The sequence below is a fragment of the Rhinolophus sinicus genome, chromosome 1, assembly GCF_057876585.1.
Source record: "Rhinolophus sinicus isolate RSI-liver-muscle chromosome 1, RSI-T2T, whole genome shotgun sequence".
Classification (NCBI taxonomy): Eukaryota; Metazoa; Chordata; class Mammalia; order Chiroptera; family Rhinolophidae; genus Rhinolophus; species Rhinolophus sinicus.
The window spans coordinates 29083134-29107629 of NC_142501.1; the positions used below are offsets into that span (position 1 = coordinate 29083134).

The window sequence follows — 24496 nt, forward strand, 5'->3', positions numbered from 1 at the left end:
GCTGCTTCCAGGGCTGAGGCAAGGGAAATGTAAGATAAAGCCGAGTATGCTGTTGTTTCAGAAACTGCTTTACAAATGAAGGGGGCTCCTTGAAGAATTAAGCATAGGATTACCATATGACCCAACAATCCCACTTCCAGGTATATACCCAACAGAAGTGAAAACAGGATCTCTAGAGATATTTGCACACTCATGTTCACTGTAGTATTATTCATAAGAGGTAGAACCAACCTAAATGTCCACAGACAGTGAATGCTTAAAGAAAATGTGATATACACATACAATAGAATATTTATTTTGAATAAATAGGGGACAGTTCTTCCTTATAGGAGAATTCCAATTAATAAATATAATAGGAATAATGGAAATGGTACCAATATTAATTTCCTGGTATTGATAATTGTTCTATAAGCACATAAAATGAAGCTGGATGAAAGATGTTCTTGCAAACTTTTAAGTCTGAAATTATTTCAAAATAAAAAAGAGGCAGCAGGGCACAAGACAAAAAATACTGTATTAAGAATCAGGAAACTGGAATTCCATTCTTTCTAAATAGAAAGCTGTATGACCTTGGGCAAACAAAAGAGCTAACTAAGCAAAAAGCACCAAGCACTGCTGAATTTTAGGAAGAGAAACCTGGAATAGAAAGAAAAAAAATGTTTGTGTGAGTATGATACTATCTAGAAACTATAGTTAGTTTTATGAGATCAGAAAACAGTTTTATTTTACTCAAAAACAACACTTTGAAAACCCATGAAACATTGTTTGCTTACTACTGTAGATGAATGAAATCTATTGTGGTATGGAAGGTTTTTACCATATTTTAAGAATAATATTGTAACTAAAACACAAAAGCAATATTGTAACTCCCAACTAAATATAAAAGCCAAGTCATTAGTCAATCCAAAATAAAAAGTAAGTGAACAAAAAATTTTGAGTAGGGACTCTATTAATTGCATAAAGCCATTAATATCATTCCTACTTACAAATTCTGTAAGTCTTGGCAGATTTTAGAAGCTCAAACTATAAATGAAATACTAAACAAACACCAGTCTATTGAAAATCTCAGTGCAATTAAAAGGAATTCTAATCCTTCTCTGCGATTTAGTTATTTCAGATCAACTCTAACAAAAAACCAAATTACAGTATACAATGAGTAAAGAGTTTGGGAAATCTAAGAGTTCAACAACAACAACAAAAAATTCAGGGCCTGCATTAGAATATTCTTAGCAGGTACTTTGTTCATTATGGATAACTTTACCCATGACTATTATACAGAATCTTTTAATAGCTGGTGATAACTTTAAATTGAAACAAAGAGTTAGAATACCTGTCACTGGTCACTGCTCGATGTTTTGCAAATTCCCTCCCACAAGTCCCAAAACTGTGATCCTTGCCATCATCTGACTGCTTACCCTTTCCAAACCTTCTAAAAACAATATAAATTAAATCTTTATGACTCCTTTAAATCTGTAATAGTTTCCCACCTATAGAGAAATAATCTCCTGAAAAATAATGGTTTAAATGGACTCCATTAGTAATAAAGTTACATATTTGGCAAGCTTTAAACATTTCAGATGGAAACTAAAAATATCTCCACACATGTTAAATGGTTTTATACTAAAACATGAGAAGAATAAGTGTAAAAGCAGAACATTTAAAAAAATGATCCAAAAGCAAGTTCAAACTTGGTCACTAAAATGCTTTCTAAGTACCAACATGCATCAGATTATCCTAATTTACATAGATAAAACTATACTAACTCCTAAGGGAGGCAAAGCGTCCTGATTGGTGAGGCTCCGGTTTGTTGTGGCAGTTCAGGAAAGCATGATTACACCTATCATCAAGGTCGGTTCTCTCATTATATACATGCAATACCTTTTAGAGCCAAAGTCAAGTAGATAATGAGACAACAGAGCATATAATTGGATGATGCACTACTGTGGCTGCTACAGATTATAACAAGTTAAATAATACTGCTAGAATTGTACATGAACAGGTAACTTGCAAATAGGAGTTTAAAAATATATTATCATAAGATACACCCCAAACAGATGCAAGATGATGTAATACGGCAGCCCCGTGTTTGTAAATTCAATGAATGTGGGTCCCAAATCCAGGTATTCTGTTGAGCTGAGGAATCTAAGATGGAGTTTATCAATATCAGTCTTCTGTTACTCTATGTCAAGAAGATGAGGGGGGAAATATATATTCACATACATATAATGCGATAAAGTAGTAGGAATGGGCAAAGATTCAGGTATTGAAGTTCATTATCTTGATTATCTAAAACTGAAAGCATAGTATAATCTATTTTAAGGAGCACTGAATGTTATAAACTAGCAAAGATTCAAAAGGAAGTACTTGTTGGTACTTGTCATATAATCAGAAGAACTTTATCTCAACAACAGATGATTATATTATTACACTTTTTAAGGAGGAAGTAATCTTAGAAACGATTAGAAAAATTATCAAAAATGGGTCCTTGTATGTTTTAACAGACTTTCACAATACACAGACTAAAGATGTCAAAGAAATTACTTTAAAAAGGAATCTGAATACCTGGGAAACAAATTTCCTTATTAGGATATTGATAAAATACAGGAAATTGTCATGAGAAGAAAATGTAGCCCTGTAATTTCATACTCAGCCTTAGAATATGAACTAGGACATTCACCAAATGCCAAGTTTTCAACACAGATCCCACACAATAATACCCTCTTTATTCAAAATTTCTTGGTACTCAAGGTTCTAATAATCTCCATTGCTGTTTCCCAAAAAAGTTGTGCCAGGTATAATTAGATTTGGAAAGAACTACCTATTGTATTCTCTAAAGTAGGGAAATTTACAATAAGAAGGATTTAAAACAAATCTACAGGCCTTTTAAGTAGACAAAAAGAAAAAAATCTCTTTTTACCTATAACTATTAGATGTTGCTGCATTTGTCAGCAGAAACAAAAGAAGCAAAAATATGAAATAAAAAGTATATGATGAGAAAACAAATTGTAAGAAAATTTAGCTATGACAGCATTTTCACTAAAACCAGTGATTCAAAACACATTAATTCTGTTGATCAGTTAAACTGGGATGTAATGAGGAAAGCATCCCCCAAAAAGTACATTCTTAATTTTATATAATTGCAAGAAAATGCTTTAAACTTATAAATTATCAATATGTCTTTGCTATTGATAAACAGTATTGCAGGCCCTCAGTGTAATAGGTGTTTTGGTAGTGAAACCTGACTCAGAAAAATGAAATGTTGTTAAGACACAATGTGCTTCTGCCTACTTCAGGGTCTTATAAAACAGAAATAAAGGCTTATTTGATGCTTCCCCTCTCAGAAAAATAGAAATGATCCTTTCTACTAATGTTTTAGTATTTATTATCAGGAAACCCCAGAACACTATAGTAACTTGGGTGGGCAGAGGGTGGGGAAGTCCAGTGCAGACAAATAAACCAGAAGCTTGTCCGGAAAAAGCAATGAAACGATTTCAGCAAAATGAGGAAGCAGCATGAACAAGTACCAGCTTTACCTTTTAACTAACACCTACAGATAAATAGTCACTATCAGCTGACAAGGAAATCAAGATATGTCGTAACAGACATTCTTATATCATAGCACCAGCCAATGACAGCCTTAAAAAATCTGATGTCATTAGCAGTTTCCTATGTCCCACCCTCTTTGCAGAAGACGGTTATAAACCTTACGTAAACTTATTCATTCTTTCTGCAATTCTGTACAATAAAAACTGAATCTGAAACTCAGAGCTTCCCAATACTTTTCATGGTTTCCCTAATCCTTAGCCCCAGTTCCCCAATATATCCAGAGTCCGATTACATCTCCCTTACTAAAAATGGGACTGAGAACTTGATCTAAGGAATCTCCACTAAGGGAGCAGAGAGCAAATGAACATTCTGAGCTTTTCCCTTAAGATCCACTCAGAACACAAGAGTTTACTATGTCTTAACATTGCTACATAACAATTTACCAAATAACTATCTTCTCTTCCCAAATGTATTATTAACACATATAGGGCAGTTTGATCCCAAGTAAACTCTAAGTCTTCCAGAAAGGAACAGGGCTATTAAAGCCATAATCTGTATTTTCTTACAGTCCCAGGAAAAAGCAGCTTTCATTCTTGGGCATTGACAAAAGCTGGGAAGCTTTCTTACGGGTGCAGGACTAGAAGAGAGCATGTGGCCTAGACAAGGGTCAGATCAGTACCTAGGATCAGCTGCTACACAAAGGCTAGCAAATCATCTTAGAACAAGCATTTCATAAACTGTCTATATCTTTACAAAAGTTTTCAAGTTCAGTGCAATCCACCTACTATTAAGCAAAGCGAGACGAACAGCTGGTGGTAGCAGTTGCTCCTATCATCATTGCTGGTCTCAGAACAGGAAACTAACAATTTTTCTCCCCCGATTATGCAAGATTAATTTAGATGAAGAGCTCTGCTCTTGCCTTAGTTGGCCGTATATTAACAATTTTACACATCGTCATAAATTAAGAAGTGAATAAATAACAATACCTGCTCTCTAGTTCCCAGATGTGTCTGTGAAAAGAAAATAACAAAAGCACTGATCCTCAATTAGGGAGATTTCATCAGAATCTCCAGAGGACATAAAGGGAGGTCTATGTGTGTGTAATTTGCTGGAAGTAGATATACCACAAACCCCAAATCATCTGTCAAAAAGAGGACAAAGACAAACAGCAGCTGTGTTCCAGCAAACCTGGAAGAAGAGAAATAGATCCGAAAGGCAGGTTTAAGGATGCTGGTACCACTCAGGGAAGAAGGAAAGAGGGAGCAAATGACCCCACTGTATACAAATGTACAGTTCAAGAAGACAGAACAAAGAGGCTAGAATGAACACTAATTTTAACATCTGCACTTACTGCAAACTAAGAAAATAAATCCTACTTAATCAATATTACATATTATTATGTAGTGTGTTCACTTTTATTCTTAAACACTGTCACTCAGAACCTCTGTAAATTCTCATTTCTCTATCTGAATCCCTCCTGAACTATTTGTGATTTTGAATAAATTTCTAAAGTACTTAAAGTGACCTGAAGTGGAGAACGTAAGACTTGAAAAATTCCCAGTAAGAAACGAATGTTTTATTTACAATCTAGTCAGTCATAGTAAGCTAAAAAAGGTAAGACCAAATATGGAATTTTAAAAATCCCTACAAAATAATAAATCAACTGCTCTTCCATAATAGAAATTATGTGTGTTCTTCCCGTATGTACAGACATTCTTCTTGGACACATGGGCTTTAAACTGCTTTTCTAAAAGTAATAATACCTATACACTCATGTCTAGTCCACAGCTGATCAATAATACACATCTGTGAATTGGTTGGGCATGGGTGTGCAATCTGTATTCAAGCCAAGCCAAGTGAAGCTAATAGCCTGTCTGAAAAGTGAACCCATAACCTTTGTCTCATTAGCACTGTACTCCAGCTGTTAAAGATTCAAACACTAACTTGGATTTAAAAGGGAGTCGGGGGGTAGTGAAACACTAACAACAGGGAGAAAATTTATATAGCCAAGTCTATGCAAAATTTTCTATTAATGGAAACCAGCTGCAAGAATAAGAGATGCAATTCTCAGTATTTGAGCCTGGTGGGAATACTAATGGGTATTTTTCTATTCCAAGTTTCCATTCTGAAAGGCCCTTTAATTCATTATTCACTCAGAGTCCCTGGCACTCCTAAGAAATATCTTTCTGAAATAAGTGCTCTAGATCCCAAATTATCTATGTATTAGGAGATTATCTGTTGTGGCTTTGACAAGCCATTCAACGCCACTCCTTTTATGAGAAGTTATGCCTCCCCCAAAGGAATATTGTTATAGAAACTCTGTTTTAAGTACACGACCCCAAGACTTCTAGGAAAGCCTAATTCAAAGTTGTGAAATTTAGACTTCACACTCAGTATCAAAGATATATGATGTTTACAAAAACACTGTGATAAAATATTCACCACTGGTTGTTTCCACCATAATTCTACTCTGATTGCCACAGCTTAATTTTATCATTTGGTAATTATTTTTTCCCAAGCTTTGGTTAATTAATCTTTCTACCACATAGCTCATAAATCAATTTAAAAACTGTTTGCATGTAATCATCTTAATTCTTAATATATGCCATTACCTGCCCCCAACACCAATTAACAACAAAAAGAGCTATATTTATATGCACATATGGGCTTTGTTTTCCTGACATGACCCCCAGCTCTTCCAGTTTAGATCTCATATAATATTTGGTTTGTGCAGAAACTTCCCCTAGGAAATCCATGCAGTGGATTTTTTTTTTTCATTATGGGTATAATGAAGAAAAATCATTCGCATAAGCTTTTAAGACTACAAATAGATGAATACCCATTTCTCATGCCAGTATAACTCAAAATCCTAGAGTTAAGTGCGAGAAAATACATAATCTCTAAAATCCTAAAAGCTGAGTAAAATTTCTATAAAAGATACCTCTGGAACCCTAGACAAAAGGCAGGACTGTCTGTATCAAATTACCATCAACTCAAAATCATTATAAAACTGGTTTTAAAATGAAAAAGCAAGAAAACAAACCTCAATTTTGTCTGTTTTGGCATCTCCCCAGTATATTTTGCCTTCATCATAATCCAAGGCTAAACCATTTGGCCAACCAAGAGAAGTGTTAACCAACACCACTCGGTCAGAACCATCCAGAGCTGCTCGCTCAATTTTCGGGATTTCTCCCCAGTCAGTCCAATACATGTACCTATAGAAGCATACAGAAAATGAGCTAAGCACAGATAATAATCTTCAACTTTCAGAAATCCTAAAGGTGAGACCCACCCCTCATATTATACTGGTATCATCAATTAACACCATAAAAGGGAAAAAAATGACTTAAATATATCAAAGAATATGCTTAAGATATTTATAATCGCAGTGTATAAGTTGATAGGAAATTTTCTAATAAACAGTGTTTCCTAGAACTGATAATGAAAATGCCTCCCAATAATGATAGTCCATTTTTAGTTAAGTTTTTTCAAAAGATTTTGTGTTCCTTCCCATGAACAATCCTCTCTTTTTATTGCTGGCTTGTCCTCTGACACAAACAGGTTATCCCAGTGGTATTCAGACACACTGAATTCCCCAAATAACTCACTCTTCTGTGTGCTAAGTGATTCTTGTGGCTCCTGGGAGTTTACATGGCTCTAAGGCATTGGTATACCCTGAAGTGTAATGGTTTGTTATTATACTATGTTTGTCCTCAGACTGAATCTCATAGTAACAAATAGCACTGGTGACTATGTAGAAAACTGTGCCTTCCTGGACTGTAGTCAGGCTGTTATGGCAAAAAAGAAAAGACTGGGGGTAAAGCTGCATGTCCTGACAAAGTTTTGAAAATCGAGTCATTTGTATATTTGGAAATATATAAAGATATATTTTTTTACCATATCATTCTAGAAATACTGAAAATGGGAAGAAATTAAGTCTTTTAGGGGAAGAGAAAGAGTTCTGAAAACAATTTCTTTTCACATTTTTCATGGTCATGATGCAACCTCGGCAGAATCTGCAGCCAACACCCAAAATCTGCAAGCATGGACCTAATTTAGAAAGAAAAAGTATTCAAAACGTTCACGGGAAAATAACTAGCAATTCTTTAACTTGAGATTTTATTCCAATCACTATATTCTAAAAATGGACAGCATTACAGAGCTGTGTATTGGAAACTAACACATAAGTTACAGTTTTTGTCAATATTTTTAGGGACCTGTAGAAAACAGAAACACAGGCAAAATTTTCTATGAGCAGAGCTTCTTACCCAACCATGGGATCTAACACAATAGCCCGAGGTTCCTCTAAGTCCTCTGAAATCAAGATCTTCCTCATGGTGCCATTAAGCCTTGTCACTTCTATCCGATCAGTGCCAGTGTCTGTCCAGTACAGATTTCGGGCAACCCAGTCAACAGCAATGCCGTCAGGATGCGCGATTTGAGCGGTGACCACGAACTGACTGCCCGATCCATCTATGAGTGAGCGGCGGATGGCCCTCACTTCATCATCAGTCCAGTAGATGTAGCCTTCCACCGGGTCATAATCTATCGCAATGGCATGACGGATGTCTTCTAACTGTAGAACAATGTCAGTGAAGTCTGGGGTATCCAAAGAAATGCGTCTCAAGTCTGTCCTTCGGGCTAAAAGCAATAATTCAGTGGCACCTAGGACAACAAAGTAAAATAAATGAAAAAAAGAGAGAGAGAAAATTAAAACCCATAGGCAAAATTTAGCCACTCTAAATAAAGAACCCAGAACTTCTTCAGGAACTCAAAAGTAAATGAGTATAAAAGGATACTAGGGTCTGTTTAAGGTGGAAACGGAAAGTAATGCAGTGAAATAGGAATAGTTTGACTATGAGGTAAAGCTCTGCAATGGCAGAGCTCTGAAATCAAGTTTTGATTCTCTCTCTGGTTTCATTCATTATGTAGCCATGGAATTAAAACAGCTACTAATGGTATAATGAATAACAACTAAGTAAGGACTAGGGAGCTAAGAAACTGAGTATTAAAGGAGGAAAGAGACACGGATATAGGTCCTTTGTTCAAGAAGTACGTTTAAAGAGTAAGGAAATCTAGAACAAAGGATCTTTTGTGATTAATGAGAATGTTCTAAAATTGGACTGTGATGGTTCCACAATTGTACATTTACTAAAAATCACTGACTTGTACACGTGAAATGGCTGAATTTTATGGTATGTAAATTATAGCTCAGTAAAGTTGTTTTGACAGAGATCGATAAAACAATGCCTGACAGAATTAGGACAAAAGGGGCTACGGAGGAGGAAATAGCAATAGTAGCAAAAGGGAATTAGATAAATCTAACACCATGGTTAACAGCAAGAGTTGTGGATCTGCTAGAACTGGATTCAAGTAGCTATACACACTTAGGCAAAACACCTAATCTCTCTAAGCCTAGTTTCTTCATCTGTATCTCATTAGGGTTGCTGTGAGGATTAAAGGAGATAAATGTAAAACTCAGGAACGTACTGAAAATAAAAGTACTCAGTAAGTATTAGCTAATATAGTATTATCATTAGAAAATAAAGACTTTAAATTTTTTTCACTGAGTTTTAAATCAGATTTATTTATGAAATATTTTAAACCCAAATTAGTATTCAATAAAAACATAGCTGAGAATGGTATTAAGTTCAATCTTTTATTTGTGTTTTATTTTTAATGTTAAAGTAAATCACTAGTAAAAAAATCATCTAACTACAAGAGCTAATAAAAGATAATAAGCAAGTTAACATCTGAAAGAATGAACCAAAGAAATGAGTCCAAAAGAAAACACTGGCATTAAGTTCTCAACATCACTTTTTGAATCTAGGACTAATTACAAGTGAACTCTATCTTGGAGAATATACAGCCATAAATGCCAAAGCAGGCACCAAGTAGGAAGAACTTTGTAAAATTCACAGCCTCTGCTAACTACCCAAAACTCTGCAAACAAAGAAGTTACAGAAAGTGAAGCTGTTAATTTGAGCAAGGTGATCAAAACACAATAGCTAACTTAAGACTACTTACTATATGCCAAATCTATATCTGAAATTCAAAATACTAGTCAAACATGTACCTTTTTATGCTGTGAGGGAGTAGACAGACCACTATTGCTAAAGTAAATCCTGTTTTAAAATCAGGCTACATTTTTAAACAAAAAAAGCAACATTACAAAAACCTTTTGTTTTAAATTGAAACCAAATTATTGTTCGCCATGGAAACCGTCTGACAAGAGTCAGCCAGCTTCACCTTTGACTATGAGGATAATTTATCAATGCCAAGTCATGACAAATATCCTGCAAACCGGCTCAATTCCATTTCTCTGACTCCCTGACCCCCTTGCCAGGAACTCTCTAACCCACTCTGAAATAATGGTTTCTGCTTTTCAGAGTTAGATAAAGAAGCCACTGCTAAATATAACAATTTTCTTACCAGGTCTTGCTGATGCTAGAGAACCAGATGGTGATCCATAGAGGTAAGAATGAAAAATAACATTCTCATTAAGAAGAAAATGAGAAGAACTGGTGTCCTCCCAAACCAGAAGTCCCTTGAAATGTCCTAATCAGTATACTTCTCCAACATGCACTCTCTCTACAGGGAATTAAGACAGTAAGGACTACGAGTAGTGTAGGTGTTAAGTATAGAAAGAGGTTGCTTTAAACAGTAAAATATGGAATGTTTTTTCTTCTTCTCCTGAAAGCACTTCTCCGTTGTGAAAAGCAATTAAAAATATCAATCATTTTTTAGAAAATGTACCCCAGGATAGTTTTTATAGTTAAAAACGTAATGAACATCTTTTTCCCTGCACAGGGTTTTTTGATGTACAACTGCTACCTACTGTTTAAAACGTATTCTTTATGAAAAGTAATACTCATTTCCACAGCAATCAACTGTGATATCAATAACTGTGATTTTGATAAAGAGAGCACCTAATATTTTTCAAAAATAGCATGTTAAAAATTTAAAATACTCAAATAATTTATAAAATGTATTCAAGAGAGGCCATAAAACACAAAACACTCCTGTTATACAACCAACTGTGAAGACTAAGATTGACTCGTCTCTCAAAGCACTGTAACCTATAGAGCTTATTATAGAGAAATGAAATGAACCATAAGAATCCCAATTACTATCTAAAATTTTTCCTTCTTAGAGACCATCTTCTTACCATCTTTGCAGGTTTTTCCATTCTCCAGGAGTTTGACCCCAGTTGGGCAAGCACACTGATAAAAAGGCTTGACTGGAGACATCAAACACAAGTGGGAACAACCACCATTATCAATTCCACATGGATTTGTAGCTGTCAAATATAAATCACACTGATTAATACCAATGATTACAGATGACCTTCTTCACTCTAGGTACACAAAGGTTAACAACCAAAACATGAGCAACTGTGATAAACCAAATTATTACCAAATGTCATCCAGGTGCTTGACTACCAGACCATCTGCAAGGAAGGGAATTAATCAGTGAGAATTTACTTAGCATTTTGTATTCAAGAGGAATATACAAGAAATAAACCAGGAGGTCCCTGCCCTAAAAGAGCTTACAATCTAGTGGTCAGTATGCCAAAATTAACTAGAACACGATATAAATGCTATCTTGCACACCATAAACTGTAAATAAGTATAGAGTCAAATGGGAAATAAATCACTAGGAATTAAAAAACCAGGGGGGAAAAGCTTCATGGAGCATGTAGGACGTGACAGGAGCCTTGAAGGACAGGAAAGAGAGCTTAGAGGACACTTGAAATGTGGCGAAACCACACGAATAAAAGCTTGGAGGCTGTACACTGGGAGAGAGAATAAGGTGAGTAGTCTAACTAGAGAGTAAGGTTTCTGTTGACTAAGAAGAACTAAATCTGAATGAGCACAGAGAATGAGAACAGACTGTGGCAGAGGGCATTGAAAGCCAAGGAAAGTAATTCCAATGTCGAAAAATCAAACTTTGGAAAGATTAACACGAAAAAGATAAGCATATAGATTAAAAGAGGGGAAAACTGAGAAGCAGAGATTAATCAGCAGATTTGTAGAAACTACAGAAAGGGGTTGATTTAAACAATATCCAAGAAAAAAATCAACATAATAGCAACGAAATGTGAAACATAAAAGAAAGCAGTATCACAGATAACTGCATATGCTCAAACTAGTAAAACATAAAGGATCAACAATACCATGTAGGAAAAAAAGGGAAATTCTTTCCTGAGGGCTAACCTTGAGAATAAAAAATTCATACAAGTAACTAAACATGCTCTTTTTTACAAAAGAGTTAACACATACATGTAAAAACATTTTTATGGGCTCATGATCACAAGATTCCAACATAACAAATGCAGACATCTGACTATGTCCCCCTAAATGGAAGGAGCTAATACAAAGCAATGCATAATCCAAAAACCCTTCTTTTTTGGCTATGGAATACAATCAGACACATGCCAAACATTTATTTACACACAAGTGCCAAACACTTAACATTCTCATATTCCTTTTAAACTTAATTCTAATCCTCTTTTATAAGCAACTGTTGTCAGCAATCACAGCCCAAGTCATTGTAAAGGTTGGCCAAAAATTAGAAGCAAAACTAAGAAAAAAGGGAGGTAGGGTGTGCACAAAAAAGTTTAAGCAGGTATTTTATTCAGCAACCTGAGGTACTTAAATTCACCAGTTAGATTAACAGAAGATTCTATTTAAGAAAAGTGTTTGTTTTTAAATATACTCATATAAAACAAAATCAAACACACATTAGAGAGAAATAATATGAACAAGAAATGCATTAGTATACAAGCTTAGCAGATGAGCTATTTCAGTTTCTTGTTTTATTTCTCTCTTCTCTAGCTCCACAACCCAGACCCAAATAAGGTGCTGAAGTAGTCTGTAGTAATAAACATCAAGGTACAAATGGTTTAGGCTGTTATTTAACATGAATTATATTTTTACATTTTCCCTATTTTTCATTCCTCCCCACTACTTTGGATATGTCCTCTCTCCTCCTGCCTCTCAAGAACGCCAGACATCAACAGTACTACAAAGCTATGCCAACTTACAATTTAAAAATCAAGATCACTTACCATTTGGCTGCCTCTGTTGGCTGAAGGCATGTATATCCATGGGAGAGAAGATGTTAGAATGGATTTCACGCAGACCCTCGCCAGTGTACTTGTTGCAAGCCAAAATGGAGTGTGTATTCCAGTCAGTCCAGTACAATGTGTCCTCAAATAACGTCAAGGCAAAAGGATGTGGAAGGGAACCTTTAACCACTGCCTGCCTATTAACACAAAGAGAAAAACGTAAACATTTCTACATTTTCTTCTTTGATCAAAACGTCATCTCTCCCATTAAAATGGTTTTGTAATCCACATTAACACATACAAATCCAGAGTAACACACATCTTAAGGTCAAATATACCTATGAAAAGTAAGTCACATAGCAAATTCAAATATATTTTATTTTCAGGTGTCCAAAACCCCCAAACCAAGTACTTCAGAATGGTCCCTAACTTGGCAGCAGGCCCCAGGTTCACCAGAAGCTACCAGACAGACAAAGCCCAAGTATTAGCACTAGTGTCAATTTCCATCTCTGGACTCACATCTTCCATCCTTCCACATAATTCATCTCGTTAGGAGAAAAGTGGGCAAAAAGAAAAACCCTAGGGTTTACAGTTGGCACTGGGAAGTAGTTTTAAATCAATAGGTTTTTCTCTTCTTGATGTGGAAGAACAAAGAATCTGAGCCTGTTTCTTCCATCAGTTCTTATGGTTTTGATAACTGAAAGTAAAAACATACACGAGGCTAAAAAGGCATTCTGGTAGAGCTTTCTCTGCAAATCCCAGTCTAACTCCAGCAAAAGATCATCTCCGCTGGCTTTCTGGTTACTTAAGCTCCACAAGTCACGTAGCAAAAAGGAAGTCCCGCCACTGGCAGAATGTGTTCATGAAACAAAGCAGACCCAAAAATTTCACAAGCAATCCATACTATACAAAAGAAAAGGTAGAGAGCCTGATTAGTACTCAGGGCACAGAACTTTGCAGTGTCATGGAGAGTCATATGTAATTAATAAATACTGTTGAATAATGAACAAAAAATGTTTTGAGACAAAATAATATTCAAGAAAATTAATGCTCTGACATTTTCATAATATCAAATATATTATATTCATAAATAGTCCAGCTGGGAGGAAGAGAAGGAAGGGAGGTGTGAGGGAGGATGTAAGCAACTGAAGAGAAATAAAGAGTATCACATATTTTAGAGAAGATAATCCAAATTTTAGGTCCTTGAGGTTATTTTGATAATCTATAATATCTAACAGACTATCAGTAAAATAAATTCAAGAGCAATAGTTTTTATCTAAGCACAATTAGCATGTTATTGCACATGAAATGATCCTAGCCTAAGGTGTTTTACATTTGGGCCAGATTTTTTTTTTAAATTGAATACAAGATTGGCATGACTAGTTTTACCAAACACACTTTCTACTTCAGAACTTCACACCTACTCTGCCCTCCCACATCACCATCATTTTCTTCTCCCATTTCTAATTCTCTCTTCCTAGCAGATAAATTTTCTCTCTCATTTCCCAAGAAGAATTATCAGAATGTCTACTTCTGAAGTTGTTTCTTCCACTTTTTAAATGAACAGCTTTATTAAGTTCACTCAAGTGATTATGGTGTCTATAGGAGTGATATCATACTACTTTAAGTCCAAATTTAAATAGGCCTGCATATTTCACACTAAAGTCTTCCAAAATTCATTATGGTAAGACATAAAGGTAGAGCTCTGAGAAGTTGCCAAGAAAGATGAGTAACACAACTGAAAAACAGAGAATACTAAAAACTAAATTACTTAGCACTTTATTAACAATCAAAGAATTGCAAATTATATAATCAGATGTTTGAAAAACTGGCGAGAAAAAAGCCTTCTAAGTCCTTTGTGGATTAATAAAAAGTTAAAATCACTCCAATGAACTAAACACAGGAGAATAAACAAATAGGAAAAACAAAATCCCTCCCTAAAAGAAACACTCATATTATATACTGATTGAAAGCATTTATATATTGGTAAGAAACCAAATAGAGCTGAGTTCAAATGCCCTCTGACTCTTACAACTTACATCATTTCTGCAAGCTTTATTTTCCTCATCTGTAAATGGAATATTCTAACCCTAATGATTTATTGTGAAGACTAAATGATAATATATGCAAAAACATTTAGCGTTATGCTTGGTACTTAATAAACATTTCATAAATGACTCAATTTTAAGATACATGTTTCCAATATTTTAGTATTTCTGATACGGGGTAACATTTTACAACTAAAGTGAGCATTGCATGTGGTTTTTAAATCAATAAAAAGTTCTTAAAATTAATAGTTTATTAGGATGAAGTAAATACTAGACTCTGGCTTATTTTTATTCCCCCAGGATCTCACACAACACTATATGCACAAATTAGGTGGACTTATCAGACAGTCAGGGAATGCTTGATAAAACTTAATTTCTTAAATAAAATATGTAATTAACAGAGCTGAACAACAACAAAAAAGTAGACCTAAGAAGGCTATCACTCGTTCTTGTCATATTCTTTATTTACGATTTGTCCAAACAATGGTGACTTGTTCCTCAAAGTGGAGATAACTGTAGCCTTCACCATTCTTCCTTTTGGTTGGGATTACTAAATAGGTCTACCTGGTGGTTTCCCCTTGGAAATGCAAGTTACTTCAGGGAGTTGACCATGGGTACCGAGAACAAATGTCACAGGCAAGATCAAAGTCTAGTTCTTCTTCGGTAGTATGCCACAACAACAAGAGGAATTAAAAAATGGATCTCTACTATGGAAACCAACATCTATTGTGAATAATTACCACAGGTTCAGTTAACAACCATCATCTCATATAGATAGATACAATTAAAAGAAAAGAAGAAAAAAATTTTTCTCCTTGTGATGAGAACTCTTAGGATTAACTCTCTTAACAACTTTCCTTGATGTCCTGAGTCATTTTGACTTTGGGGAAGATGTGTGACATGGAGTGTTGTCATGATGGAGGATGATTTACGGCACACTTTAAAACACCTTCTCTCAACCATAGCTCACACCCGACTGACTGCACCAAACAAGTTAGTTGAAACTTGTCACACACTGTTACTAAGGTTCCACATGCTGCTTCTCGTATTGAAGATCCCCGCCTTTCTGTTGGATGGCACTTGGCAGCAGCATTCACTGTATGTTTTGACCACAACAGAAAAGATCCATGTCACACATCGCTTGTGGTACGGCAATTTCTGTCAAATAAAAACATTAGGGTGTGTCCTCATCCACCTTATTCACCAGATCTGGCAACATGTAACTTCTGGCTCTTCCCCAAAGTCAAAATGACCATGAAAGGTAAAAGTTTTGAATCGATTCAGGACATTGAGGCAGATACGATAGCGCAACTAAAGAAACTAATGAAAGAGGATTTCCAGAACTGCTTCAGAAAGTGGCAAGAACGATGATATAAGTGTGCTCAAAGTGAAAGGCAGTATTTTGATGGCGATTAATGGCAATGTGTCTTTTACTGTAATAAATTATTTAAAATTTAAACATTGACCATATTTTATCACACTTCATACAATATCCAGATTGAAAAGAAGAAATAATACTGTCATTATTCACATATGACATGATTCTGTATGTAGAAAATACTAAAGAATTTCAAGGAAAACAAAAGCCTCCCAGACCTAATTAATTCAGCAAGTTTGCAGGACACAAGATCAATATACAGAAATAAATTGCATTTCTACATACTAGCAATGAAAAATACAAAACTTGATACAATCAACTAATATTTGACAAGGAAGCCAAAAATGGAGGAAAAAACAGTCTCTTCAATAAATGTCACTGGGAATACTAGCTATTCAAATGTAAAAGAATGAAACTAGACCCCAATCTCAATACCATTCGCAAAAATTAACCCAAAATGGACTAAACACTTAAATGTAAGACCTGACACTATAAAACTTGTAGAAGAAAACATAGGAGGGAAGCTCCTTGACATGAGTCTTGGCGATGACTTTAGATATGACACCTAAAGCACAAGCAACAAATCAAAAACAAACAATTGAGACTACATCAAACTAAAAAGCTTCCACATAACAAAAGAAATATCACCAAAATGAAAAGGCAACCTATGAAATGGGGGAAAATATTTTAAAATCATATATGTAATAAGGCATTAATATACAAAATATAAAAAGAACTCATGTGGGCCGGCCCGGTGGCTCAGGTGGCTGGAGCACCGTGCTCCTAACTCTGAAGGCTGCCGGTTCGATTCCACATGGGCCAGTGGGCTCTCAACCACAAGGCTGCTGATTCCACTTCTCGAGTCCCCCAAGGGATGGTGGGCAGCGCCCCCTGCAACTAAGATAGGAACACGGCACCTTGAGCTGAGCTGCCTCCCGGATAGATCAGTTGGTTGGAGCACGGGCTCTCAACCACAAGGTTGCCAGTTCGATTCCTCGAGTCCCGCAAGGGATGGTGGGCTCCGCCCCCTGCAACTAAGATTGAACATGGCACCTTGAGCTGAGCTGCCGCTGAGCTCCCAGATGGCTCAGTTGGCTGGAGCACATCGTCTCAGCCACAAGGTTGCCGGTTCGACTCCCACAAGGGATGGTGGGCTGCGCCCCCTGCAACTAGCAACGGCAACTGGGCCTGGAGCTGAGCTGCGCCCTCCACAACTAAGACTGAAAGGACAACAACTTGAAGCTGAACAGCACCCTCCACAACTAACATTGAAAGGACAACAACTTGACTTGGGAAAAAGGCCTGGAAGTACACACTGTTCCCCAATAAAGTCCTGTACCCCTTCCCCAATAAAAACAAAACAAACAAAAAAAATAGTGCATTATTTACAATAACCAAGACATGGAAACAACGTAAGTGTCCACGGACAGATGAATGGATAAAGAAAATCACACACACACACAATGGAATACTATTCAGCCAAAAAAATAGAAGGAAATCCTGTCATTTGCAACTATCTGAATGGACCCTGAGGGCATTACGCTAAATGAAATAAGTCAGAAAGACCAATACCGTATGATTTCACTTATATGTGGAATCTTTCCAAAACCACAAAATTTGAAAATAATTAAATAATTCATTAACATCACCATAAAAAATAACCACATACCTGAGAATAAATTTAACAAAAGAGTGTATCATACACAAAATGGCTCACTGTAATGACGAACAGGGTGGAAAAGGTGGAGGGACACCCACTAGAATGGGGCTAATGAATTTATTTAGTAATCTCTAACCAATTTATTTAGCAATATGTAATTGCAAAAGACAAAGGCAATTGATAGAATACGTTAATGTCAGAAAGTAAAGGTGGTTAAGACTAAACTATATACATTGATACCAATGTCATGTCAAAGGAGTATACATACACATAAGTTTAAGAGATCCCAACGTTATGTTTATGACTGATCAAAAATCACTTGGCTAAATACACAAATAACATCAGTAAGGAGTATCCAAAAGCAGTAATAAGCTCTACAGGATAGTAACTGTTACAGTAGATGTCCAAAGCTCACCAAACTGTGGGAGAACAGCACTGGAAAAGTCATAAATCAAAGCTTTGTCAGGTCTGTAGACCTGTAGCTGAGAGAAACTCAGGCGTCTCCCACACCGCTGCTTGTTCGTTCCCAAGAATGCTGCTGCTGTTGTCTTTGTTGTTGTTGTTAGAAGTCAAGGTGTCTTCTGATGTTATAAACTGCAAGCTGCATGTAAGTTTTTAAGGTGTTAACAATCTGAAGAATGTTGCTGCTGTTGTTGTTGTTGTTGTTGTTGTTAGAAGTTAGGGCGTCTTCTGATGTTTAAGCTGCATACAAGTTTTCTAGATGCTGACAAGTTCTCAAGAAGGCTAACTGTGGGAACAACACTGGAGATGCCGGGAACCAGGCAGACCTCACCAGGTTCTCAGCTGAAAGTCAGGACATTCCCTGATGTTGTAAGCTGCACGTTGCTGGAAGTCTTCAAAATGTTAGAATGATGAAAAATCACCAATGACAAATGACCAAATGACGAAATAATAATTAATAGTTAACACTGCCAACTGAGGTTTGTCTGATATATTTTTTTCAGATGTAACTTAGAGCCAAGTTTCTTGTTCCTGCCTCCCCCTCCGAAAATGAACAGTTCTGGGAGGGTCTGGCAGTTACTGATATGAATGTTGACCATCTGGCCAAAGGGCCAATTCATCCGGATAAGCAATATCTACTGTTCTTCCTTGGGACCATCAGCCCAAGGTTTTCCAAAGCCTGGCAACGTGTTATATCTTCCTGATATAAATTAGCTACATCTTCACTTCATCTGCTGATATGGGTGAAACAGACAGAACAAAGGGAATTCTCTCAACCCCTGGTCAAGAATTTCTTTAACCCTAAGCTAACCATCACCTCACAACACAGATAGAACAACAAACATCATTTCATATCTCCCCTATTCGAGAGAATGAGACTAAACAGAAAACTTCATCTCATGTCTCCCCTGCTCGGGAGAATGAGACCCAGCAGAAAGCAACATCACATCCAATGAAGAAACTATCAAGAATACATAAAACTCTCAAAATTCAACCAGACAATCCAATTTAAAAGTGGGCAAATAACTTGAATAGAGTCTGAAACATCTAAGCGAGTCTTAAGTGAAGAAAGGCTGAGCTACACTGTGTTCGAGAAAATCACAGGCAGGCCAAACAGAAGTACAGTTAATGTATCTGGAGTAGGGGCAAGAGAGAAGCATACCTAAACCATTTCAGCAAAATCTGGTATTTACTGTTTTCCAAAGTGATTATTTTCTCCTGACTATATAAAGAATAACGTTATGTTCACTATAAAAATTTGGCAATAGGAAGTATATCTTTTTCCTTTATAATGTGCATGTGTACAATATGTACATGTATAATAAATACAAATACAAGCAATTCCCCACATCAGGGAATGGAAAAACTGGTTTCTGTTTTTAAAATAGTAAGGCACACAAGGAACCAATGGGGTTTAGAACAACTGGTAAAAGATTAATTAGCCCTAAATCATAGCCCCCAACAGGACAGAAGGAAAAGAGTTGAGCCAAACCCAGAAATGATGGAGGCACCTGCACTAAACCAAGAATAAAGAGTATTTACCACCCTAATTACAGAGCTTCTTCACTGGGAAGAAAAGCAGCAGGCCGTAGGTCCTTGTTGCACCTTAACAATGGTTAATGTGCCCTGAGAAAAATGGTTAATTTATTTTGAAAGACTCCAACTCATCCCCTCATCTTGATTAATCAATATCTGTGATTGCATTTTTTTAACAAATGTGAATTTTTGTAAATTTGTGGCACTTACTGCATCATAATGACCTGTTTTCATCTAACAACATAAAGATTTTCAATGTCATTAAATATTGTCTTCACATTATTTTTAATGGCTATAATAGCACTGCATTGAATGGCTGTGCTATAATTTAAAAATCCATACTGTTCAACATTCAACATATATTACATAAGGTGTCTTTAAACAGAAACATACAAACATACATTAAAAGATGATGTAATGATCAGTTCATAAAAATATTTTGACCACAGGTTGGCATGAACCTAATTCTGTATTTCTTCTGAGAGCAATGGTTCAGTTTTCACTATTTCAGTGTACACATCAACTTTATAGAATTAACTACCATGAATAATGAGAATCTACTATATACTATGGAAAATTGTCACTCTCCCTAGCAAAGAAAAAAATGCAATCAATACAAGTAATATATATTTTTAAATTTCAAAATAGATGACATTATCTTTTCTTAAACTTAATATTTAAAAAAACAATAGATAAGATATGCAGACATACACTGTGTGACAGTGGAAATTAGTAAAATCATTCCATAAAACAAAAAGACGGCCTTAAAATCTCTATGCACCTTGATATACAAATCCTACTTCAAGTAATTAATTCTAAAGATGTAATCCAAGACGTAGATTCATACAGGCTCATCTTTACTCCAACAACATTTATAAAAGTAAAAAATTAACAACTTAAATGTTTCACAATAAGGCAATATGGTTAAAAAAACACACCATACTGTTCAACATTCAGATAATTTCTTCTATTTATACGAATATTTAATAGCATAACAGCTTAATCTTACTCTTTTCTTAAACTTACCATTTTTTATTCTTCTTTACACTTCACCTCTCTCCTTTTATATGGACTTTTCCTACTAGACTGAATTATATGCTCTTTTTTTATGTCTCTAGGGATTTAGAACATATACAAATTGCTCAAATTTTAATTGTCTTTACATTTTAAAATCACATTTCATCCTATTTTAGATAATTACCAGTGTGAAGAACAAGACAGTCCTACTGACACCCCATGTGAAGATAAGACGTTAACATGGTTTTATTCCTGTCTGCTCTTCTTCCTCATCTAACCAGCTCACTACCACTTCTCATTTTTTGATAAAATCTGGAATTTTAGATATTACGTACTTTCATTTTTATCTTCATTTTATCGAATATCTCATGGTTGCCTTAAGTTTTAAATGCACATTAACAGTAATTACTAGATTTAACTCCCTATTTAACCGGGTTCATTCTTCACAAATATTTATCTTACTTCCCCACTCTTGAGCTTTACATTTTAATTCATCTCTATCAGTCTTCTGAAGTATATCAAGTAAGTTTTTAGGAAAGAGTAATGTAAATGATATTTTGACTCCTTATATATTAGTAATGTCTTCCTTTCGCAGTAACACATGAACAACTAACTCCTGGATCAATCTGCACAACTCAGATCTTTTCTTCCATTGTTTTCAGCCCTACGTCCCCAAATTGTGGCAGAATTTCTCAAGGTTATCTTTCATTTTACTGATGGATTTTTATTCTTCAGTTATCTATCAGGTTGTCACTGCTTACATTGTGTTTTAAATTGAACAATCATGCTCTTTATTATCATTCTGTTTTTACTAACCCTGAATACAATCTTTCAAACTACTTTGTTTTCATACATGTGTCTTCTTGAAATTTGGTAATTTTTTTCTCCTGCATCTTACATGAAATTACAGGAAGACATCTCTTCTGATTCCTTCATATGGGTCATTCATTTGAATTACAGTATCTTCTCATGTGCCCTGTTGTTTTTTTCCTATCATCTTGTGTTTCAGAGGGAGGTCTGTTCTTTAATGGAAGTTGAGATCCATTCTCTTACAGCCTATACATTCCTGGCCCAAGCTTTCAGATCCAGAAGAAAGGAGAAGGCCAATAAATTCTCAATTTATTACAGCTTCACTTTAATTTGGAAATCAAATCACACTGGGAAGGAGGATCTGAAGCTCGTGATCACAGCAGCATATTCATGTCTCTTGTGCATGTTCCTGGCAGCACCGAGCAGTCTGCTGATACAGTGACCCTGCTTATTCTCTGGCACCGTGTGCTTATTCACAGCCAGCTGTAACTACACCTCTGATCTTTGCCCAACATACTCAATCAGGTCAAGTATGGTTGCTATAACATGTATGTCCTCCAGCGTCTGGTGTATTTCCCAAAGGTGCTAACAGAATCCAGATGAGGCCTACCTATCCCATCTCTTCCTCATCACCCTCACCTGCAGCCATCATCTCTGGAGGTGTGGTTATTGTTCCTTATTTGGGTAAATTTCAACTTGCTTCTTTGAAAAGCAGATTCTAGACAAGCTCAGTAGGTAACCAAACATGTCGCTTTGCCTGAGTCTGAGGGATTTCCTGGAACCCAAACAAGGATAGGTGATGACGCAACAGCTCAGTCAGACTGGGACATCCTTGAATGTCGAACCCTGGAGAAATTCTTCGAGGTTTCTGGTATGTGGTTATCTTTGCCTAAGTCTCAAGCACTGATGTAAACTTCCTGTTTACAGTACATGGCTTCAATAACCATTAACTTGATAGTGACTATACATCTGTATCTTCCTCTGAGACTGCTCTGCTGAGCTGCAGGCTCAGATATCCAAAGCTCTCTAGATTTCATCACCATAGTTTTCTGTAAGCAACTCAAATGCAAACATGTCCAAAGCTGAACTCAACCTCAAAGAAAGGAAAATGAATCTATCCTCCTTTCCTGAATCTCCTATCCAAATGAAGGGGCACTTCCATCAAATCAGGTATTCAAAGCAGAATCCTAGTTGTCAGACACCTTCCGAGAATCACAGTTTATGAGGATTGGGGTCTACTGTGCAAATGGAGGAAGTGGTGAGAACATTTGTCTAAAATGAGGTAAAGGAATTCGAGCATTTAAGTCACAATAAAAAAGAGTTTGTACTTTATCCTGAGAATGATGATTCACTAGAAGATTTAAGAAAGATAAATAATTCATCTTTAAACCATTTTCTACACAACTACCAAAATTGTATTTCTAAAAGACAAATCCAGCCATGTCAATTTACTACTTGAAATGACTCCTGATACTTTTCAGGATATACTTTTCAGGATAAAATTAAAATGCCTTATTTCAGAATATGAGATGGTGCATGATCTGGCTCCTATCCATCTCTCTAGACTTGCCTCCAACCATTCCACACTTCCTATTACTGCTGAACCACACTGACAAAACAAAGTGTTCTTTAATAACTTTAACTTGAAAACCTGACTAATAATTCATAATTAAAATTTTTCAGAAAGATATTTTATATTAATCCTAGTTTTTAAAGTTTACTATTTTTCCTCTGTGTCTGTCAAGGTTAAAAGGCCCTATTCCCATCCTTGATTACCGACGTTAAAGTCAATTAGCCACATGTATATGTACCTATTTCTGAACTCTGTTCTGCTCCACTGATCTCTATCCTTAGATTTAGTACTTCATTGTTTTAATTACTCCAGCTTTATAGTACGTCTTGAAATCAAGTGGAAAGATGTCATATTTTTAATCGTACAAAATCAACTGAGTTATTTTAATAGGTCCTATGCATTCTTACATAAATTTTAGATTCCAATTTGTCATTTTATTAAAAAAAAACAAAAAACACCCACACATCCACAATAAAGCCTTGGGGAATTTTTGTTGAGACTGTGTTGAATCTACAGACCAGTTTACGGAGAATTGCCATCTTGACAATATATTGGTAATTTTTTTTCTTTAAAGACCAATATTGCAATCTTCTCACTGCAAACGGAGAAGAAAGAACTCTGCATTTTATGTCACAAAGTACATAAGAATCTTAAAAGTAATGTACTTTCTGCAGGGATAGTGTTTAGGAGGCATTATTAATTCATGTTAAGAAATGCATATGAGAGCCTTGAGTTATCTGTGTCTAAAAACAATTGATACACTTAAAACAATCTTCCACAGCTTTATGAAGACTGTTTGGAACAAGATATACAAATATAGAATAATTAAGTATATACCATGAATTCCTGTTTTTGTTTTTTTCTAATGAAGAGGAGCAGCAATGAATCTTTGAAGTTCATCATGGAAACCCACATAGCTTATGTGGGTTATGTGGGTTTTTCAGTTAAGAAAAAAAGTCTTGGAATCAGCAATTATATAGCTTTCTCCAGAACTAAATAGTAAGACTCTTCTGAACTTTCCTGTGAGATTTCTTGGGAGAATTTAACAGATCTAAGATTATGGATATCACACCCAAGCCAAGGGCCAATTGGTGATCAATTAGTTTACTCCTTCCAAGACCAGTCTGCATCCCTAAACTGTGTGAATGGCTTTTTGGCAGGATTTCAAAAATGTGGAAGTTTGAGAACAAATCCATTACCACTGGAAGAGCAGCTAAAAGCTCAGGCCTTACTGACAATTGATCGAAAGCACCATATTCATAAAGAATAGCACACAATTATTCCTCTGTAATAAATAATACCATTTGACACACATTTACTAAACACGTAATAAGAACTAGGTATTGTGCTCTGCTACATGCTCTTATAAAAACAAAAATTAAAATAGTGATGTTTA

The 24496-nt window shown here is 35.7% G+C and overlaps 1 protein-coding gene across 1 annotated transcript in view; it reads right to left on the reverse strand.

The window, feature by feature from the left end:
• LRP6 (LDL receptor related protein 6) overlaps positions 1 to 24496 on the reverse strand; it is a 125786-nt gene that overhangs the window by 46516 nt on the left and 54774 nt on the right. The window contains exons 4-7 of the mRNA XM_019744743.3: positions 12617 to 12813; positions 10715 to 10846; positions 7815 to 8211; positions 6590 to 6761 (exon numbers count right to left, since the gene is read on the reverse strand). Coding sequence (XP_019600302.1) covers positions 6590 to 6761; positions 7815 to 8211; positions 10715 to 10846; positions 12617 to 12813 — 898 coding nt within the window. The remainder of the gene's footprint in view (positions 1 to 6589; positions 6762 to 7814; positions 8212 to 10714; positions 10847 to 12616; positions 12814 to 24496) is intronic.